This window comes from Brassica oleracea, chromosome C3, assembly GCF_000695525.1.
Source record: "Brassica oleracea var. oleracea cultivar TO1000 chromosome C3, BOL, whole genome shotgun sequence".
Lineage (NCBI taxonomy): Eukaryota > Viridiplantae > Streptophyta > Magnoliopsida > Brassicales > Brassicaceae > Brassica > Brassica oleracea.
In genome coordinates, this window is record NC_027750.1 from 23,216,207 (window position 1) to 23,235,553 (window position 19,347).

The 19,347-nt window shown below is 34.9% G+C and overlaps 4 protein-coding genes across 6 annotated transcripts; 3 read left to right on the forward strand and 1 right to left on the reverse strand.

Annotated features, from left to right (window-relative positions):
- Nucleotides 1-697: 697 nt before the first annotated feature.
- On the forward strand, nt 698-5,602 carry LOC106335788 (glyoxysomal fatty acid beta-oxidation multifunctional protein MFP-a). The gene is made up of 18 exons (XM_013774403.1): nt 698-998; nt 1,537-1,608; nt 1,684-1,749; nt 1,838-1,894; nt 1,987-2,054; nt 2,134-2,215; nt 2,401-2,456; nt 2,539-2,841; nt 2,940-3,026; nt 3,173-3,347; nt 3,431-3,552; nt 3,644-3,807; nt 3,917-4,171; nt 4,253-4,374; nt 4,454-4,575; nt 4,678-4,826; nt 4,910-5,048; nt 5,283-5,602. Exons 1-18 carry the CDS (start codon nt 896-898, stop codon nt 5,316-5,318), a joined length of 2,178 nt encoding a protein of 725 aa, XP_013629857.1. The 5' UTR covers nt 698-895; the 3' UTR covers nt 5,319-5,602.
- A 554-nt stretch (nt 5,603-6,156) lies between these two features.
- LOC106333674 lies at nt 6,157-7,237 on the forward strand. The gene has a single exon (XM_013772089.1). It carries the CDS (start codon nt 6,362-6,364, stop codon nt 7,235-7,237), a length of 876 nt encoding a protein of 291 aa, XP_013627543.1. The 5' UTR covers nt 6,157-6,361.
- Nucleotides 7,238-8,611: 1,374 nt separating this feature from the next.
- On the reverse strand, nt 8,612-14,164 carry LOC106335655 (putative E3 ubiquitin-protein ligase LIN-1). Of its 3 annotated transcripts, none has more exons than XM_013774238.1 (15): nt 13,421-14,164; nt 13,276-13,342; nt 11,987-13,200; nt 11,522-11,663; nt 11,196-11,441; nt 10,829-11,123; nt 10,635-10,753; nt 10,360-10,485; nt 10,117-10,251; nt 9,924-10,046; nt 9,693-9,803; nt 9,464-9,610; nt 9,263-9,388; nt 8,958-9,074; nt 8,612-8,867 (listed from the first exon to the last, which is right to left on the reverse strand). In XM_013774238.1, the coding sequence occupies exons 1-15, from the start codon at nt 14,092-14,094 to the stop codon at nt 8,850-8,852; spliced, it is 3,660 nt and encodes a 1,219-aa protein (XP_013629692.1). In that variant the 5' UTR covers nt 14,095-14,164; the 3' UTR covers nt 8,612-8,849. The 3 variants fall into 3 exon arrangements, with proteins under 3 accessions (XP_013629692.1, XP_013629691.1, XP_013629693.1); XM_013774237.1 differs by having other exon boundaries at nt 11,987-13,209; XM_013774239.1 differs by lacking the exons at nt 8,612-8,867; nt 8,958-9,074; nt 9,263-9,388 and having other exon boundaries at nt 9,464-9,618; nt 11,987-13,209.
- A 3,293-nt stretch (nt 14,165-17,457) lies between these two features.
- Nucleotides 17,458-18,060, forward strand: LOC106333109. The gene has a single exon (XM_013771590.1). The coding sequence runs from the start codon at nt 17,543-17,545 to the stop codon at nt 17,921-17,923; it is 381 nt and encodes a 126-aa protein (XP_013627044.1). The 5' UTR covers nt 17,458-17,542; the 3' UTR covers nt 17,924-18,060.
- The last annotated feature ends 1,287 nt before the right edge of the window (nt 18,061-19,347 follow it).

A 19,347-nucleotide genomic window follows, 5' to 3' on the forward strand; every position in this document is an offset into this window, starting at 1 on the left:
TGTTACGAAAGTAAACAAAAGCAGCGCCGAAATGTTTGAATATATAAAAGATGTGGGGTCCGCTGTACTATTTGCACAGTGAATTCTTCTTCTATATAAACGATCGTTTCGATCGTTTATAAAGCACACCTCAAAAACACTTCTCTTCTATTCTCTCTCTGTATCAGTGTTATTAATTTCTACGGGTATAAAATTTCGCCCTTATTTAAATTCATGCGATACAAATAAATTCCAGTTCTTTTATAACACGGATTACTTTATATATGCCACGTCAGAAGCTTTTTTGAAGCGGATCAACGGTACACATGTGCCCTGAGTCATGACACCAATCACCAAGTGACTGTTTTCACGGCTCCGGCTTATTTATCTGATTAGTTTTTCTAATGCCACGTCAGTAAAAATCATCTCACGGAACTCCTAAGGAGGATCAAAGGAACACGCATGTCTTCTTGATTTGAACTTAATTAGCTGATGATCATCCACTCTATTAAAAGGCCGAACTGGTTGGTTGTGCAATCAATATATAGTTCGTTGTTGGTTACGACTTATAACCAGTGTAGGCCCAATATGAGTTTATTGGGCTTTTAGTTCCGGGCTTAGTTATGACGTTTGTCTCATTTCCAGAAATAGATAGCTGAACTAGATAAGGAACATGAAAGTTGTGTAAAAGATCAACGGAAGATTTCATGTAAAATATCCCATAAAAAAACTATGGTACAGTATATATAAGAAGAAACAAATCAAATTATCGAAAACATTATCGAATCACCCATCGTTACGTTGAGGAGTGTGCCAATTATCACACGTCATCTTTCTATTTATATCGTTTTTACTTTCACGCCTCTCCTTAAATTCTGAGCTCCGCGAGTCGCAATCTCACCGAAGAAGAGATCAAATGGCTTCACGAACGAAAGGGAAGACGACGATTGAAGTTGGCGCCGATGGCGTCGCCGTCATAACTCTCATCAATCCTCCCGTCAATTCGCTATCATTCGACGGTACTCCTCCTCCTCCTCCTCCTCAGTTTTGATCTGGAATCTCTAGGTCAATCTCAGCGTTTGATTCTCATCTTGTGAATCTGAATCATGTGAAATTGGGGGTTACGATTGGTTTTGATCTCATGCTCTCTTAGTTTTAGCGAATAGCTTACGATCTCGTATTGTATCGAGGGAACCTGTGTGTTGTTGATACTCTGTTTTGTGAATCTGATCAATCTCAGCGTTTGATTCTTATCATGTGAATCTGAATCATGTATAGTCTGGTTTAGTGTAAACCGAGTCTATTTATATTCGGTTATGTTTCGTACCGATCACACACTCTCATATAATAAGTGTGTAAATGTAACTGATTCAGTTACATCAAATAACTAACTTTCCACAAGTTATTAGTATTGGTGTAGATTTAGAGCTGTGAGTATAATTGTGGCTGTGGTTTCGATTGGTTTGATGTCATGCTCTCTTAGTGTTAGCAAATAGCTCACGATCTCGTATTGTATCGAGGGAGCCTGTGATAGTGATACTCTGTTTTTGTGTACAGTGCTATACAGTCTCAAGAGTAATTACGAGGAGGCCTTGAGCAGGAACGATGTTAAAGCTATTGTTGTTACAGGTACGTTTTGGATAATCATATTCTCTCACAAGACGAGAAACACAACGTTTATGTCTTTTTTTTTAATTACTGCAGGTGCTAAGGGGAAGTTCTCTGGGGGATTTGATATATCTGGATTTGGTGAAATTCAGAAAGGGACGAGTATGTTTTCAGTGTCTTGGTATCTTTGTTGATTGTATTGGGGTTATGTATTGATGTTTGTAGTAATGTATATTTTGGTTTATCTCAGTGAAAGAGCCAAAGGTTGGATACATATCGATTGATATCCTAACCGATTTGCTTGAAGGTTATTTTTCTTACTTACCGGCTTTATTGGTTCATGCAATGGTTCTGGTTATGTGTTTTCTGAGGGATTGATTTTATTTCTTTGGATTTCAGCTGCAAGGAAACCGTCTGTTGCTGCTATTGATGGGCTTGCCTTGGGAGGAGGCTTAGAGCTTTCCCTGGTAGAGTTTCTATGCTTAAAACTGCCGAGCATTTTTTAGTGGATGGATGTTGATACAGTTGTATTGTTTTTTTTTTCAGGCTTGCCATGCTAGGATATCAGCTCCTGGTGCACAGTTGGGTCTGCCCGAGCTGCAACTCGGTGTTATTCCTGGGTTTGGAGGTACATTATCAACTTTGTTGGTTATCAATTCCTTAATGTTTGCCTGTCAGCAGATTTTTGATCATATAAGAGCCATAATCTTTGAATCCTATGGAAAATAATATATTTTGATCATGTTTGTGTTGAATGAATCAAGCCACTTTTGTTTTTTACTTTCCTAATTATGCTCCTTTGAATTGATGTAGGAACACAGCGGCTTCCACGTCTTGTAGGTCTCACAAAAGCCCTCGAGATGATTTTGGTACGTCAGTGGCTTATTCTTACGGTAGATTTAGTCTGCCTTGGTTAAAATGTAACATCATTTCTTTTGTTGAAACATGTAGACATCTAAGCCGGTCAAAGCAGAGGAGGGTCATTCATTGGGTCTTATTGATGCTGTCGTGCCACCTGCGGAGTTACTAAACGCTGCTCGTCGCTGGGCCCTTGACATTGCCGAGAGGAGAAAACCATGGGTTTCTAGTGTTTTAAAGACTGATAAGTTACCTCCTCTTGGAGAGGCAAGGGAGATACTGAAATTTGCCAAGGATCAGACGCGCAGGCAAGCCCCCAACATGAAACACCCCTTGATGTGCCTTGAGGCTGTTGAAGTTGGTATTGTTTCTGGTTCAAGGGCTGGTTTAGAAAAGGTAAATTATTTATTTTGTTGTTACTGCGTTATATGTTCTTATCGTTTCCCCTCAGAGTAGTGACCCTTAACAAATTTCCATGACATTGTCACTAATAGGAGGCTCAAGTTGGCTCAGAGGTGATAAACCTGGATACCACCAAAGGCTTGATCCATGTCTTCTTTTCTCAGCGAGGAACTACAAAGGTCTGTTAAGTGTTTATACAGTCATGTTATTTAGACTTATGTACCACTAAACCTCTGGTTTCTTTTTTTTTTAATACAAAATCTTAACCATTAGCATGAATGCTTCCCCTCTATTTCTGATTCCTTCGAATCTATATTATGGATAGGTTCCTGGAGTTACTGATCGTGGGTTGGTGCCAAGGAAAATTAACAAGGTAGCCATAATTGGAGGCGGGTTAATGGGATCTGGAATAGCCACTGCATTGATCCTCAGTAACTATTCAGTGATTCTCAAGGAGGTAAATGAGAAGTTCTTGGAGGCTGGAATTGGCAGGGTCAAAGGTGGGGATGGATTTGGATATCTGTACATTGCTTACGAACGAATAGCAAAAGCTTGAACTGACTAATTTCATTGATTTAATCAGCTAATCTCCAGAGTCGTGTAAAGAAAGGAAAGATGTCTAAGGAAAAGTTTGAGAAAACTATGTCTCTCCTTAAGGGTTCTCTTGACTATGAAAGCTTTAGGGATGTTGACATGGTCATCGAGGTAATAATTAGCATAATGAGGCTGAGTTTTTTTCCTATATAGCTGCTAAGTGAATTTACTTTGCTTGATGTCATTTTGGTGGCTTGAGCAGGCTGTCATTGAGAATATATCTCTGAAGCAGCAAATTTTTGCTGATCTCGAGAAGTACTGCCCTCAACATTGTATCCTTGCTAGCAACACATCTACCATTGATTTGAACAAAATTGGGGAGCGGACCAAGTCCCAGGATCGGATTATCGGAGCACATTTCTTCAGGTGATTACTTATCTTCTGCAGTTTTGATTAATTTCTCAGTGAAAGTCTTACGCTTGTAGTGGTTTTGCTCGCTCTACATGAATCATGTTTATTCATTTTCCTGATGCAGTCCAGCGCATGTCATGCCACTACTTGAAATAGTTCGGACCAATCATACCTCTGCCCAAGTAATTGTTGACCTGTTAGATGTTGGGAAGAAGATTAGGAAAACACCAGTCGTGGTTGGAAACTGCACAGGGTTTGCAGTTAATAGGATGTTCTTCCCATACACACAGGCAGCTATGTTCCTTGTTGAGCATGGAACAGATCCATATCTCATTGACAAAGCAGTCAGCAAGTTTGGAATGCCAATGGGCCCCTTCAGGTATACCGCATTGTAAAGATCTATGTCAATCTCATACATCTTGCTTTTAACTTTACCTTTGTTGCTTATATGGACGTGTAGATTGTGCGACCTGGTTGGATTCGGTGTGGCTATTGCAACCGCAACACAATTCATCGAGAACTTCCCCGAACGGACATACAAATCAATGATTATTCCACTCATGCAAGAGGACAAGAGAGCTGGTATACCAGAGAGGACAGCTCAACAATGTTCTATTGATTTAACATTGTTCTAAAATTTTGTGAACGTTCGTGATTTCAGGTGAAGCCATTCGTAAAGGTTTCTATCTTTATGATGATAGGCGCAAGGCTAAACCTGACCCTGAAATAAAGAAATATATAGACAAGGCAAGGAGCGTATCAGGTGCAAAGCCTGACCCGAAGGTATCTCTCTCTGTGTCCAATAATCAAGTAGAGATCTCCACTTTGCATTTGAGAGGATCTCACTGTTTTTTTCTGACTATGACTGGTTGCTGTGGCTTGCAGTTGGAGAAACTGTCGGAGAAGGAAATTATTGAAATGACGTTCTTCCCAGTAGTGAACGAGGCGTGTAGAGTCTTTGCGGAAGGAATTGCTGTCAAAGCAGCAGACCTTGACATTGCTGGCATATTTGGAATGGGTTTTCCACCTTACAGGTCAGTGTTGTCATCAAACAAAATCTTTGTCAAATTCTCCTTTTGTTCATTGTGGATTTAATCTAAATATCTCTTGTGAACAGAGGAGGAATCATGTTCTGGGCTGATTCCATTGGATCGAAATACATTTACTCAAAGCTAGAGGAGTGGTCGAAGGCTTATGGTGAATTCTTCAAGCCTTGTGCTTTCTTGGCTGAAAGGGGATCCAAAGGAGCTCCTCTGGTGAGTTATTTTTTTTTCTTTTCCTGGCTTGGTACTTTTCAGTTTTGTGCACTTGTAGATGAAGCAGATTATTTGTTCTTCTTCTTAGGATTTGCTATTAACCAAACTTATTTGAGCTTGGCTCATATTACATGGCTGTTACTTAATCAAAGCAGCATAATCATGACTGTTTCGCTACTCATGTTCATGCTCAGTTGTAACTCAGATTATTGATTATTCCTCCATGTGTTGCAGAGCGCTCCCTTGGAACAAGGCAGGTCGCGGTTGTAAAGTCAGCGTTTCAACGGGAACTTTCTTCGTTGTTGCATCTACTGTGTTTTTTTTTTAATGTCCACATTTACTTGCCACAAAGTTGGGATCTTTGGCCTCCGGAAACTTTTTAAAATAAAGTCTCATCTCAGACAGATGAAGAAAGTAGAAAGTAAGTTCGAAATAGCAATAAGATTTGTTTTTGTGATGTTACGCATGTTATCATGTATGATGCTTTGTCATACAAAACCCTGTCAGTTACATTTGTTATAATGCTTTATGGAGTAATAAGTTAATATGATTTATTGATGATTTCATGGCTCTCGAATCTCTCTTAATTCTGTTATAGGAACTAGGAAGATAAAAAAAATAAAATAAAAATTGCTTGGATCTGATGATCACTGAGCGTGGTTACTTACACCCATAGATTAGTGAGTCTGGTTACAGTTTGTAACTTGGATTCTTATATCTCATATGGTAACCTGATGATAATCTGAATTCGAGTACTGCCATATGGATGATATTCACATCAAAATAGTTAAATCCCATATTGATTTAATCTTTCATTGTTTTAGAACAATTTTATAAGTCAAATACAATGGAGATGTCATGAATGATAAATGATTCTGTTTGCTTGGTTGGCTCCTATCAAACAGAAGCCGGTGAATTTTCTAATTAACAAAACTAAAAGATAAGTGGTATTTTAATACAGTAACATGGGGTCCTAGCTTATAAAATGACTAACATGGGAAACAACTAGGGAATGTATTTGCATAGTAAATGTATTTTTGCCTTGTTGTCAACCATCAATGTTTAATTGATGGCTTGAAATTAATTAAGTAACCAGTTGATCTTAAACCTCAATGATGAGGCAAGTCGACGTCTAACATGATAACAGTTTCAGTATAATTCGAGAGGGTACAGATCAGAACTCCACATGCACTTGGGGAACTCAACGCTTCTCTCTTTCTCTACAAACTCTGCTTAAGGAAGGAACGAGAGGGAGGACTCAACGGTTTTTGGTTTTGCTTGTTTCTGGTTCCTTGTGTTAAATCATTTTTGTAATGGTGAACCTCAAAGATCATGACATGGGAGAAGGGATGCAATGCTTAAAACATCCTTATACAAAGAACCTTGGTGGGATATGTGCATTGTGTCTCCAAGACAAACTCGGTAAGCTCGTCACCTCCTCTTTCCCTCTCTCTAAACCTAACCACCCTTCTTCTTCCTCCTCTTCCTCTTCTTCGGCTAATCTTATCTACAAGAGAAGCAAGTCGATGGCTGCTTCTTACGGTGAGAGTTTCAGCCAGAGGAAACGAAGTGGGTTCTGGTCGTTTCTTCATCTCTACTCTTCCAAACCCCAAGTCACCACCAAAAAAGTCGACAACTCTAGCCATTCTTCGAGACCAAGAAACCAGATCGATAAGGAGAAGCACCAGACAACAGAGACATCGAAGCAGGTCGTTGGTGGGGGCATTGATGTGATAGTTGAGAGCCCTTGTAACAAAGAGGTTGCAGAAACGCCAACAAACGATGTTGGTAGTGGTGGTGGATCGTCTTTTGGGAGGAAAGTGTTGAGGTCAAGATCTGTCGGGTGTGGAAACAGAAGCTTCTCCAGTGGGTTAGGAGATTGTGCCTTGAGAAGGACTGAGTCACAGAGAGAACACACGAAGGTTATTAGTAATGGTGGTTGTGAAGCAGCTGATGGGATGAGTGAAATGGTGAAATGTGGTGGTATCTTTGGAGGGTTTATGATCATGACACCATCATCAGCAACTTCAACATCATCAACAGTTAATCATCATCATAAACATAAGATGGCGAATAGGAGCGCATGGGGATGGGCAAGTCCAATGAGAGCCAAGACTACTCATAGAGGTCACAAAAACACAACTCCAAACTTGGACTCAATTCCTTCGTTGGTTACTATGAAAAGCTAAAAGAGATACATTATAAGTACTTTTAATGTCTGGATTATATTACATTCATGTGTTTATTAGTTAGCCTGTTCTTTAATCATTGGTTTGATCTTTTGAGTACAACTATTAATGTAATGTCATCCTTTTTCATTTCTATGTTTAGCCTATTGGCTATAATGTTGTTGATCATCATCATCATCGATTCACCATAAAAGCTTGAAATCTTTAGGAGAATGAGCTTATGATACTTGCTGCTTTGTCTTATATTGTTTTTATGATTATTTTCTTGTTAATGGATTATTATTATTTATCAAAACTATTTCTCTTGGGTGTCACTTAAACCAGATGTGTTGTTACTTATAGTAGTAGTACTATTATAAATACTAACAAATTCCACTTGAAAAGCAGTCAACAGAACTTAGGGTTTTAAGTATTAAATGAGTGGAATCCGAAGGCACATGCCTTTGCACATGCATTATGATTCCAACACTCAATGAGTCGATAGTTTTATCTTCTTTCTTTTATTGGATCCCCACAAATTTTAAGTAACGCATGCAACAACAAGAAGTCAACATCTCAAAACTATTATCATCATTATGCAAGCCAACATATTGAGTTTGCTGTCCGACCAAAACCACAAGTTTGTAACAGAGGGGGGAAACACTGGAATGTCTACTCGATCAAGACATCACATAACTATTAGGAATATAAACAAAAAAAAATCATTTTATGAGAGACCCTCTATGATTACATTAACACATTCACATTCATAATTAATGTGTTTTTTTTTCAGACAACAGCAGTGTTATGATAACATTAATAAATTCAGATGATATAATATGTGGAAGAGATGGTCGAGACAAGGATATCAAGAGGGGTCCTTGAGATGAAAATAAAGACTGACAATTCTGCAAAGAGACAGAAGAGAGAAAAGGCTGCCTTCTGACTTAACCCTATACACATATATATCTTACGTGATCATCTGAATACGATCAATTTTCCGTTGTGAAATATTTGCAGAGCATTTTTTACATCAAAATGTTGTAGGGACCCATTTCATTTCACAATGTAACTGTTATCTTAGAGTTGTTTTTTCTTTTGTTACTAGAAAGTAAAGATGTTATAATTGCATTCTGTTGAGGCATGGACTTAGTATCAGCGAACGCAGTGTGTAGAAATGATTCTTTCTTTTTTCTTTTCAGCCAAGTGTGTCTTTTGTTTTGAAATTGAGGAATTATTAGATTCTGATGCAAGTACTTGATTTTCTAACTATCACGTAACTTCTTAACATTGGCCATTGCATACGTTGAATAGAGCAAGCATGATTGATGTACATATCTGTGAGTAAACGTGACTTCAGGGTCATCGATTTTATCTTGAATCTTCTTCGAGCCATGCAAGGTACTGATATATATATTCAGTTCAAGATCATAAATACTTTAAAAGTCAACATCTATCTACACATAAGTGAAATGGACGACTCAACTACAATCTTACATATATGTAATACATGTACAAATATCACAATAAGCTTATTCATTTCACACTATTTTATAGCTGTGTACCTATTTACTCATAACTTTGAGCTGATTGTTGGAAATGTAATGTCTACCTCGTATCCTTGTCTTTTGTGCTATAACGGAACCCATCCCTGTTTTTTTGTCGTCAGAAGTTAGTATTGGTACTATAAGATTAACCATCTGAAAACTATATTATGCCATTGCTTGTGTGTATTGTTTACCTTGATTACTCCAGCTTCTGTACCGCAAAAAACAATGTCATTACCAGTAAGGAGGCTTGTTATCTTGCTTCCTGCTGATAACCTTCCCACTTTCTGTTGTGTCCTTCTCAACCAAATCTTATTTTCCAATAACGGTATGGACATAATTTAATATTAGTACAAATTGTGATGATCCCACATGTATAATTAAGATAAATGCATAATTAAGATAAATGCATAATTAAGATAATATTATGTTATAACTTTGTTTCTTATGAATCCAGTATCATTTTAATGAAAGGCAAGGGATATACAACCATATATACCTGAATAGTGCTTGTGGATGAACTTCGATTCAAGTAGATGAAGTCTTCAACAACACCCATGGCTACTATATTGGACCCCTTTTCAGCTGATATTGACATTTGGGGCTCATAACTCCTTCTCAAGTCCTGTAAGCAATTTTGTTTTAAGTCACTTTCTTTAATTAATCCCATTACGACAAGTTTTAATACTATAGATTTTACCTTGATATTGGACATCTCAACATGGGTGCTTGAGCTATATAACATGTCTTTGTACACAACCACTGAGCTGATGGGCTTGTTTTGAATTCTCCAGCTCCTCGTTGGTGCTCTGATCTCTTTCTCCCGTTTATTTGCGAGTATTAATTCCTGAACAGCTATGTTATAACTTTGTTTCTTATGAATCCAGTATCATTTTAGTGAAAGGCAAGAGATATATGGTCATATGTACCTGTATACTTGAATCTATGCATCCTATGTACACCTTTCCTTGGGCTGCTACCATACTCTTCACACTTTTACCTTTGAAGATACTTTGAGATGTTCTTGAGGAATCAAGCATCTGTAGAAAGTTATTATAGCTGCCTATGAGTGTTTAAGTTAACAATGGAGATTAGTATATGATACTTTATATTATGTAATACTCTCTGCCCTCTTTTGGCATGATGACAGATATGTATACCTTCATTTTATGCCCCTTGGTTATGACAAAGATCATATTTCCAAATGCTTCCAGTTTCCTTATTGATTCTTTTGTTTTTATGACTTCAACACATTCCAGCTTTCCTTTAACTATCTGCCATATCTGTATAAGAGAAGTTAAAACATACATTTCACATAAAAGAAGAATAATTAATGTTTCATTATCATCATACCCTGATAGTTTTATCTGCAGATCCACTTAACACACTCTCTCCTGTTTCACAAACTGAAAAGCATGTTACAGCGCTTTTGTGGTCCTTGATGTTCCAAAGAAGTGTGGATGATAATTTCTCATCCACATTCCACACCTGATAATATTGCATGCTCTTGGTAAGATTTTTTTTGTTTTTTTGACTAAAGCTCTTGGTAAGCTTTCTTTAAACATTTATATTTTTATTAAAGAATATGACACATACCTTGACTGAACCATCTGAGTATCCACTAAATAGCAAGCCTTTATGGTAGATGAGGGCTGTTACAGCTCCACTGCCAGATTGATGCATCTCTATGGTTTGTGTATGAACACAAGATATCCTCTGGTCCTGTAAGAAATTGTCTGAAAATATGAGTCCATCTCTAAAACCTGACATCTAACACTTAAGTATGATCATTCTATTATATTTGTAGCTTTAACTTGTGGTTTCAATAATGGTTCGAGATTGTAATAACTAATAAGTTGAAGAAGACTTACTGATTTGCTGAATAGATAATATGTTGCTTTATGCAGTTCATCTGCCATCCAAGTCACACTTGAAAGACGTCTTAAAGACTCTCTAACTCCTTCCGAAAAATTGATTAGTTTGTGGATCCCTAAATCACAATAAAGTTTAGTATAAAACTTATAAATTGTCACATATATGTCACATATAAACATTTCAAGTTCACCTTTGCCAGAGCTAAAATTGTAGATGCATATACAAGCAAGAAGTCTCACTTCAAGCTCCAAACCAGGGTGTAAAAACTGTGCTATCTCTTCAAGTAAGACTTCACATGCTGAATATTTTAAACTATTTGGACCTTTTGAAATCTCTATGCTGAGCAATGCAATGGCTATAAGACATGCCTTTGCAACATTCTTGTTTTTACTCTTCAGACCTTCTTGTAAACCGCAAAACGTGGCTTTTCCTGTCTCAATAATTCTTCTTGCTATCTTACAACACCAACCATCTATTCCTGTATCCTGCAAAAACTTATGAATTTTAGTCTTTTTTGGCTTGGCTTGTTAGTTACTATTAAATTTAAAAAATAATACCTGCAAGCATTCATCTGACCAGTTTATGTTTCTTATCATATTCATGTGTGACATAGAACTTAGACCTCCTCTTTTCATCAGCCAAGCAGCAGTGTATGGTTCTCCTTTCCATGAATAAGTTCCACCGATATTCGAAAGAATCAATGTTGATAAAATCTGCATATTTGAGCATTCACTATATGTAGCTGCTTCAAGGAGAGCTCTTGTGGCCTCATTTCTGAACTTTTTGCTCTCAGGAGGGGACTCCTGTTGAGAATTCCCATACTAAGTTATTTATTTAGGAATGTAATAAACAAGAAATGTCTTTGGAATGTTTTAGAACTAACCAGCACATTCAGTTGAAGCAATATATCTGCTGCAAAGAGTCTGTGATCTCCCTGCAACTGTTTAATACACTGCAGCAATGTATCCTGAATGTCAAAACTTCCATCTTTCTTTATCTGCTGCAGTATCTTAATAGCTGATGACCTGAAAGTACAAGTATGTTATATAGTACTCCCTGTGTTCCTAAAAGATTCATGTTATAGTTTTTTCACACTTATTAAGAAAACATATAAAATTGTATTTTCCAATACATTGTTTTTCTTAATTAACTATTCTCAATAACTTTTAACCAATGAGATTTTATTAAACACAATTGTGTTTTTTGAAAAGTACAATTTTTCATTAATTAATGTATTGAAAATGTAAACAATGTATCTTTTTGAAACAATTTTTTTTTCTAAAACATGGATCTTTTAGGAACGGAGGGAGTATAAAATAAAAATTTGCTTGTTGAGAATATGTTATACCTTGGTATCTTCAGGACCTCATGGAGAAACTGAAGAGCAATGAAGATTTCTTCTCTGTCATTGCTCTGCAATAGATGCGCAAAAGGAGCCACTTGAGTGTGCTGATAGATATACTTCCTGTTAACTCCATCAAACTCCATGCATTTGACTAAAACTCTGGCCAAGGAGATGAACTCCCCTGAGTTTCCACTTTTTGCAACATCAAGAAGTCCACCAAGGACATTAGGAGAGCTGATCTCAGCCAAGTGCATTGTGTTTGTAGCATGATCAAAAGCAGTGACAAGCACTTCAATAATCATCAGTGATGCTGCAGGAGGTGTCAGAAGAGGAGGTGAAGGTCTAAACGTGTAAGAACAAGAAGAAGAAGAAGTGGATGCAACAACATCCACAAGAGCTGGTAACAGCTCAAGCCTTTTTATTTCTGTTGGAGATGGCTTTATCAGGTAGATGAGAATAGCTGCTTCTTGCACATTTTGTTTCAGGGCGTTTGCTAAATGGCTTAGATTCAAACCCTTCCTCTTGACTTCCTCTATAGCTGTTCTATTGACTGATATGATCTTGGTAAGTGCGGTCATGGATGCTTTAATCACATTTTTCTCCTCAGAACTTGAAATGGCCATAAGCAGCTGATCTAGAATCACATCCTTGAGCATACTATACTTGACTCCTTGTTTACCGTTGAGCATTTGATAGATCATTGTAACCTCTGAGAGATACTTCTCATCATCATTCCCTAGAACTTCCTTTATAAAGCTCTGAAGATTCTCCCATAGACTCATTCTCCTAGCTCTTCTTGAATGCGTCTGAACTCCATCTCCTAGTCTTATGGTTTGCAGATTCCTCCTCATTCCTTCAAAAGTTATGGAACCATAGGCTGAATCTTCTTCTAACTCCAGTTTCCTCAAAGAAGAGACATCTTCTATGTGTGCATTCCTGGTTTTGTATGCTTGCTGAGCCTGAATGTCAAAGATGGAGCGGTTAAAATGACCGATTAAACTGTGGGATCGCTTGGCTAATGTCTCTTCATTATATGATTTGGTTGGCTGAGAGTCATTCAAGAAGTCATTGAGGCTCATGACTCTTGTGTTTTTTCCAAGCTCTGGATTGTAATCTTCATGCAGGTTCCAATCCAAACATGGCCTTGATGCTTTGAGTTTGTTAAAGATGTCATTAAGCTCATCTTCTTGCATATCAACACCCTGGAGGTTCTGGTACTGCAATAACTTCAACAAGAAGTTAAATAAGGTAATAATGTTACAAGAAAATGTTATGGTCATTAATAAACATACCTCACAGGTTTCAGATAACTCTAGCTTCTCTGCAAATGAATGTCCATTAGCTGTAGATATATCTGGCCTGTTCATGTCTATATGTTAGCAACATTGTATATACTTATTGACTATGTGTGTTTGGTTATAAGCTTAGAATCCATACCTATATTTATTTGGCCTTTGAAGTTGTTTCTCTGTACATTCACTTGATCGTTGATGATTCTTTCCATATGATATAACCTGGTAATAAGTTGCTCTATATTTATACTTTCTTGCAATCTCTCTGATCTCTTCATCTGACTTAGACACACCAGGAGTGAAGAAAAGGCACTCGCAGAGCTCAGGGGCAATCTCGTTTCTCAGGACATCAGGTGAGACCAAAACTGACTGGAGAAAATGCAAAGTTGTCTGCAGGGAATCACCTTGGATACAGCTTACAATGGAGAGGTAGAAGTAAGAGAAAGCAACCAAGGTTGAGTTGGGAACACCTGAAGTGGTGGTTCCTTGTTCGTCAAGCAACGCAGGCATTTGAAGCATCCTCTCTGAGTTTCTGAGGCGAGACATCTTCTCTTCAGAGCTCTCTGGTTGTAAAGAAGCTTCGATGCTTTCGATTCCCCAATAGAGATTCGAGAGAGCAGAGTGTTCAGAGGAGAATTCAAAGAGAGTATTCTCCTCTTCAATGCTTAACATGCTAATGCATTGCTGCTTAAGTGAAAACCATACTTCAGGATTTGATACTACGCTGAGAATGTAGTCGTTGATGGAAACTACAATTTCCTGAATGGATTCAAGATCAGAACTCTCGTTACAGGAGATCAGATTTGGAGGAGAAGCCATTTTCTGATACTGTTGCACACAAGTTTTAGATGGTTTTATGGGGATAAGATGAGAGAAGAAGTGAAGTGAGAGAGAGAGACTAGAGAGAGCATAGAGGTGTAAGAACAATGTAGTCTCGTGAAGGAACAAGCCAAACTCCAAGAAAGAATGAAAACGATTGGTCCTAGTTTGTATTCTTTTGCTGTTAAAAGGATACATAGTAAAAAAAAAGTCAAAAGTGTTGCGTGTGTCTGAGGAAACCTAAGAGAAAGAGCATTAGGAAAATAATGTAAGCCCAAAAAATATTGTAATGGAGGCTATGATTTGTATTAAGTAGTGGAAGAGGACGGTTGGTGAGATTATTAAGATTAGAAATATTTATTTCAACCACATTGTGAATACTAATGTCCATCAATGAGTCTTTATCTTTTTACCATTTGTTTAAACTTTACATAGGTGCATGTGGGACTATAACCCATGACCTAACTTGGATAAATGATTAGAGAACACCCACAAGATCACTTATCAACTCTTTCACAACTTGGACCGTAAGGTTTGTGGAGACAATGACAAAACAAGGTGTTATATTTTTTTCTTACTTTATGTTTAAACTCGAGTATATTTACATATTATACCAATGCTAAATTTGATGATTGTGTCAAAAACCCATTTTGTATCTTAGTTGGATTTGGCCTTTGAGGTTATAAAAAAGAATATGATAAATTGGTTGAAGAAAAAAGTTGGGCCCCATGAAAAAGAAGTAAGCTTGAGGATTGTCTGTCACGGGGAACGGTAAGCTATGATGAAAATAGAAGAAGCTAAGGTACAAATAAAATAAGAATGGCCAAGAGATCATCTCTTTCTCATTATGCAATGCAAAACAATGGTTTTTGATTTTCTATGTCCTTTGTGTGTTGTTTAAATAGTGATCAACGATTCTATGGGGATTGGGTTTACTCTTCAATCTAAAACTATAATCATTTCAGTTGGAATGTTAGATAGGTGACAAGTAAAGACTTGCAGATAGGCCTTGGTAAAGTTATTTGTCATGTACATGAATTTTCTTTGGTAAAGTTATTTGTCATGTACTAGTGTCATTTCAAATTAAATAGGTAACTCATTAGTCTCATTTCAAGAAAGAAATTTCTCACAACACCAAATAGAAAAAGTAAGAATACTGACCAACTAATTAGAGTCATATACTGTTGTTATTATAACTTCTCGATTTCTCGTATACTCGTAAAATGTTTAAATAACTAGATTAAACATTATATATAAAAATTATTTTATGTATTATATGTTCTTACATATTATAAAATAATAAATATATATTGAATAATTAAAAGTCGGTAACTATTACATATATAATTAAATTAGTGCGAACGTATAAATCAATTTTATTAATCCAAACATTTTTTTAAATTTTTTTTGATAGGATATGTAATTAAATTTAAATGATATTAACATACATAGTATATTTTTAATATTAATGTCAATTTTTTTTTTAAATGATGCTTTCTACTCATATATTTTTTTATCATGTGTATTTTTAATACCAAAAACTTTAAATTACTGATAACAAAATTTTCATTGTGGGATTAATAACTTTAGTAGTTGATAATTTAAAAAAAATTATCAATGTTAGTTCAAAACTTTTATAAAAAAAAATTATTCAAAGTAAATTTTGAAACTAAAATATTTATTTATTCAATATGGTTTATAGTTTAATTTAGAATGATATATATACATCTATATTTTAAATCTTAATGATCAATTAAATTAGACTTTTACTTATATGATTTTATAATCATTTGTATTTTGCCATAACAAAAATTTTAAACCATGGATCGCAAAATTTGAATGTGAAACTTTTAACAGTTTTAGTAATTTATAGTCATTTTTTAAAATTCAAAATATAAAATATACAGAAAAATCTAAATTTTTATAATATGGTTATTGTGTTTTTAAAAAAAATTATTTTAATAGTTTTAAATTAAACAAATTTGATAGAAGATACATTTTTTTTATCAGATCTTTATTATTCAAATTATTAATTGTCATATATATACTTTACCCACATTAGATAATTTCGTAATCTTTATTTAAGGAAATAATAAATAACATTAATAATGAATTTATGGTTAGTTTAATAAAAAGCATATTATATAATTAGATGGACCAACCTATTTCTCTAATAATACTAAGAATTATCCTAGTGAAGACATGTGGCTACAAAAAAAAGTTATAATGTTTCACAAATAATATATAGGAGATTGATTTAATTATCTATGTCACTAAATTATACTTATTCCGGTCACATATCTAAAGAAAAATTTATAGCTAGACATGTTCCAGGTGTAGTTGAATAATTTGTGAGTGAGGCCAATGCACTAGTATACGTAGGCCTGAGCATAATATCCGTAATCCGAATCCGAACCGAACCCGAACCAAAAAACCCGATCCGTATCCGGTCTGAAATGTAAAAAATATCTGAATAGATCTTGTAAGGTGGTACAAAACATATCTGATCCCGAAGTGTTATTAACCAAACCCGAATGTGTAACCCGAAAAACCGAAAAAACTGAAAAATCCGAAAAAATATCCGAAGAAGCCGATCCAAATGTCCAAAATAATATACAATATAATTATCTGAAACATATATATACTTCAAATATTCAATTTCATATTTATTTTGATATGTTATCTAACAATAAGTATTTACAATTTAAATAACTACCTTAAATACTTAATTATATATAAATAAATATATATTTCTTATGTTTTATTTTTAAATTTTAGATTTTATTGCGGGTATATCTGAACCGAACCGATCCGATATAACCCGAATCCGAATGATATATGATTACTTTATGAGTTCTATGATGTGATACAAAACGACCCGAACCCGATGTGTTATATCCGAACCCGACCCGTAATTGCAAATTTACTAGAATGGGACATAGAAGATGTTATATAAAAGAACCGAAATCCGAAAAACCCGAAGCTTAAGTATAAGATCAACAACTCTTTTAGAATATACCAAAAATAACATACTGGCCATCACACATGATTGAACTCAGGGGCCGAGGAAACAACATAGAGCCCATTAGTCGTGGGCCATACTTTTACAAATTTTATGCAATTCTAAATCTACTTATGGTGCTTTATGGTCGGTAAATGTAGATGAATCCCACTAAAACATTAAAGATCCTGACATACTTTAATTTTCTGCTAACTAAAGTAGTTCTGTAATTCTGTTAATCGAGTAATATTATCGTAAACAACGTTTGAAAGGAAACGTCCCACGAGTTTCGAAGTAATTTTTAAAAACGCAAAAGAGGAAAATAATTTGAACTTTACAAAAAGACAAACGCGTCCCTCGCTTCGCTTCCATTACATATTCCAACTGTAACACCAAAAAAAAGATAAAAAAAGAGAAAAAGACAGTCTCACACACACTCATCGAACAATGTATCAAGATCGTCAAGGCGTTATAGGCGGTGGTGGCGGATCTACGCCGCACGGTATCATACTCGCCGTCGTTGTCGCATTGGTAGTGTTCGTTCCGTTCTTCCTCGGCGACGGCGGCGAAGCCATCACAGAAGGGATCGCTGAGCTTCTTAGTCCGGTGGGACTTCTCTTACTCCCCATCGTGCTCCTCCTCACTATACAGTTCCTCTCGTCGGAGCGCGGTTCCTTCGTGTCCGCCATTTTCTCCACCGGAGAACCCGAGTCGATTCACCGGGTTAGCGGATCTCCTGTCGGCGTCGCGCTGTTCCTAGTCCTGATCTTGTTCTTGCTTTACAACCGCTTCTCCATCTTTGGTGGAGGTGATGATTCCGACGACTGATGCGACGTCGTATCATCAGATCTGTAGTTTTTTTTATTTATTTTGTTTCGAAAACAATTAATGGATTAATATATTTTATTCGATTTTTGTGTCTTTTTTATTTTCTTTTGATTTATATAACGGTTGAAGTCAAACTATACAGCGGTTTGATGTATGTAGTTACGCACGCGAGTCATGTGACTTATGCCGAAATTTTCATGTTTTTTTTTTAAGTTTGATTAAAGTGAAATGGTTATAATTCATATGAAACTTTTATTTTAGTGAAAAAAACTTCAAAATACACGTTGACAAAAAAAAAAACTTCAAAATACACTATAGTTCTTTTATATGAGGATTGTTGAGTAACATATGGGAGACAGACACATTGGAGTCTCGGAATCTTCGTCCCCACCACATGACCACGTGAGATTATTATTAGAGACATTTTTCTGCTACCTCATTTGCAATCCTCATTTGATAATAATAATTTCGAACACACCATGTTACTACTTTTACTGGCGAAATTCTCTGTGACAAATTTCTTTAATTTTTTAAAAATTTCTTTAATTTAATGCTTTTTAAAAAAAAATATTATTAATTTTAATAAATAATTAACTTTAAAAAAATTAATTAAACCAAAGCATCATCTTATATATTAAAATAGAAGTCACAACTTCTTTCATGTGTGATTTTTTAATTTGGACAATCACTAATAAATTAAATTTATTTTATTAAGAATAATAATACATAGAATTTTTAAAATACTTTAATCATAATATCTTTTGATATCTTTTCATTTTAAATTTAAATATATTTGTTTTAAAATTCTAACAAATCTGTTTTAAAAGATTTTTACAAGATCTTCATTTTTCAAAATTATATTTAAATATTTTCACTAATTTTGAAATTAGTTTGAAATATTATTATACATTAATATATTCAGTTATTATTATAAAATGAAAAATTAAAAATTCTATAATATTTTATCTATTATATAATCATAATCAATCATATTAAAAGAAAATTATTATATTGAGCTAAAAATAAAAAAAATTTTTATTAAATTTATAAATTTATTTATTTTATTTTTCGTAAGTATAAAATATTTATGTTCAAAAATAAAATCTAATACGTTGGTAAGATGGGTTAACATTAGCAAACTATATAATACATATATAAAAATTAACATGTATTTCTTTAAAGCTAATAATATAAAATCTTTGTAACTAATTTAATCATAATATATTTTCATTTTAAATATAATATATATATATTATATTTTAAAAATTCTAATAAATTTGTGTAAAAATATTTAACAATAACTTAATGTATTTTAAGCTATCGTTTATAAAATGAAAAATAAATAAATGATATCATATTTTATCTACTTTATAGTCATAATCATGTTAAAATACAATTATTATACTTAAATAAATATGATAAAA

Coding starts and splice junctions, on each gene's coding strand:
- LOC106335788 (XM_013774403.1), top strand. CDS start 896: ATGGCTTCACGAACGAAAGGGAAGACGACGATTGAAGTTGGCGCCGAT. Junction 2,055..2,133: donor GAGGCTTAGAGCTTTCCCTG/GTAGAGTTTCTA, acceptor TTTTTTTTTCAG/GCTTGCCATGCTAGGATATC. Junction 2,457..2,538: donor AAGCCCTCGAGATGATTTTG/GTACGTCAGTGG, acceptor TGAAACATGTAG/ACATCTAAGCCGGTCAAAGC.
- LOC106333674 (XM_013772089.1), top strand. CDS start 6,362: ATGGTGAACCTCAAAGATCATGACATGGGAGAAGGGATGCAATGCTTA.
- LOC106335655 (XM_013774237.1), bottom strand. CDS start 14,094: ATGGCTTCTCCTCCAAATCTGATCTCCTGTAACGAGAGTTCTGATCTT. Junction 13,210..13,275: donor AGTTATCTGAAACCTGTGAG/GTATGTTTATTA, acceptor TTCTTGTTGAAG/TTATTGCAGTACCAGAACCT. Junction 10,754..10,828: donor CAATTTTAGCTCTGGCAAAG/GTGAACTTGAAA, acceptor ATTGTGATTTAG/GGATCCACAAACTAATCAAT.
- LOC106333109 (XM_013771590.1), top strand. CDS start 17,543: ATGTATCAAGATCGTCAAGGCGTTATAGGCGGTGGTGGCGGATCTACG.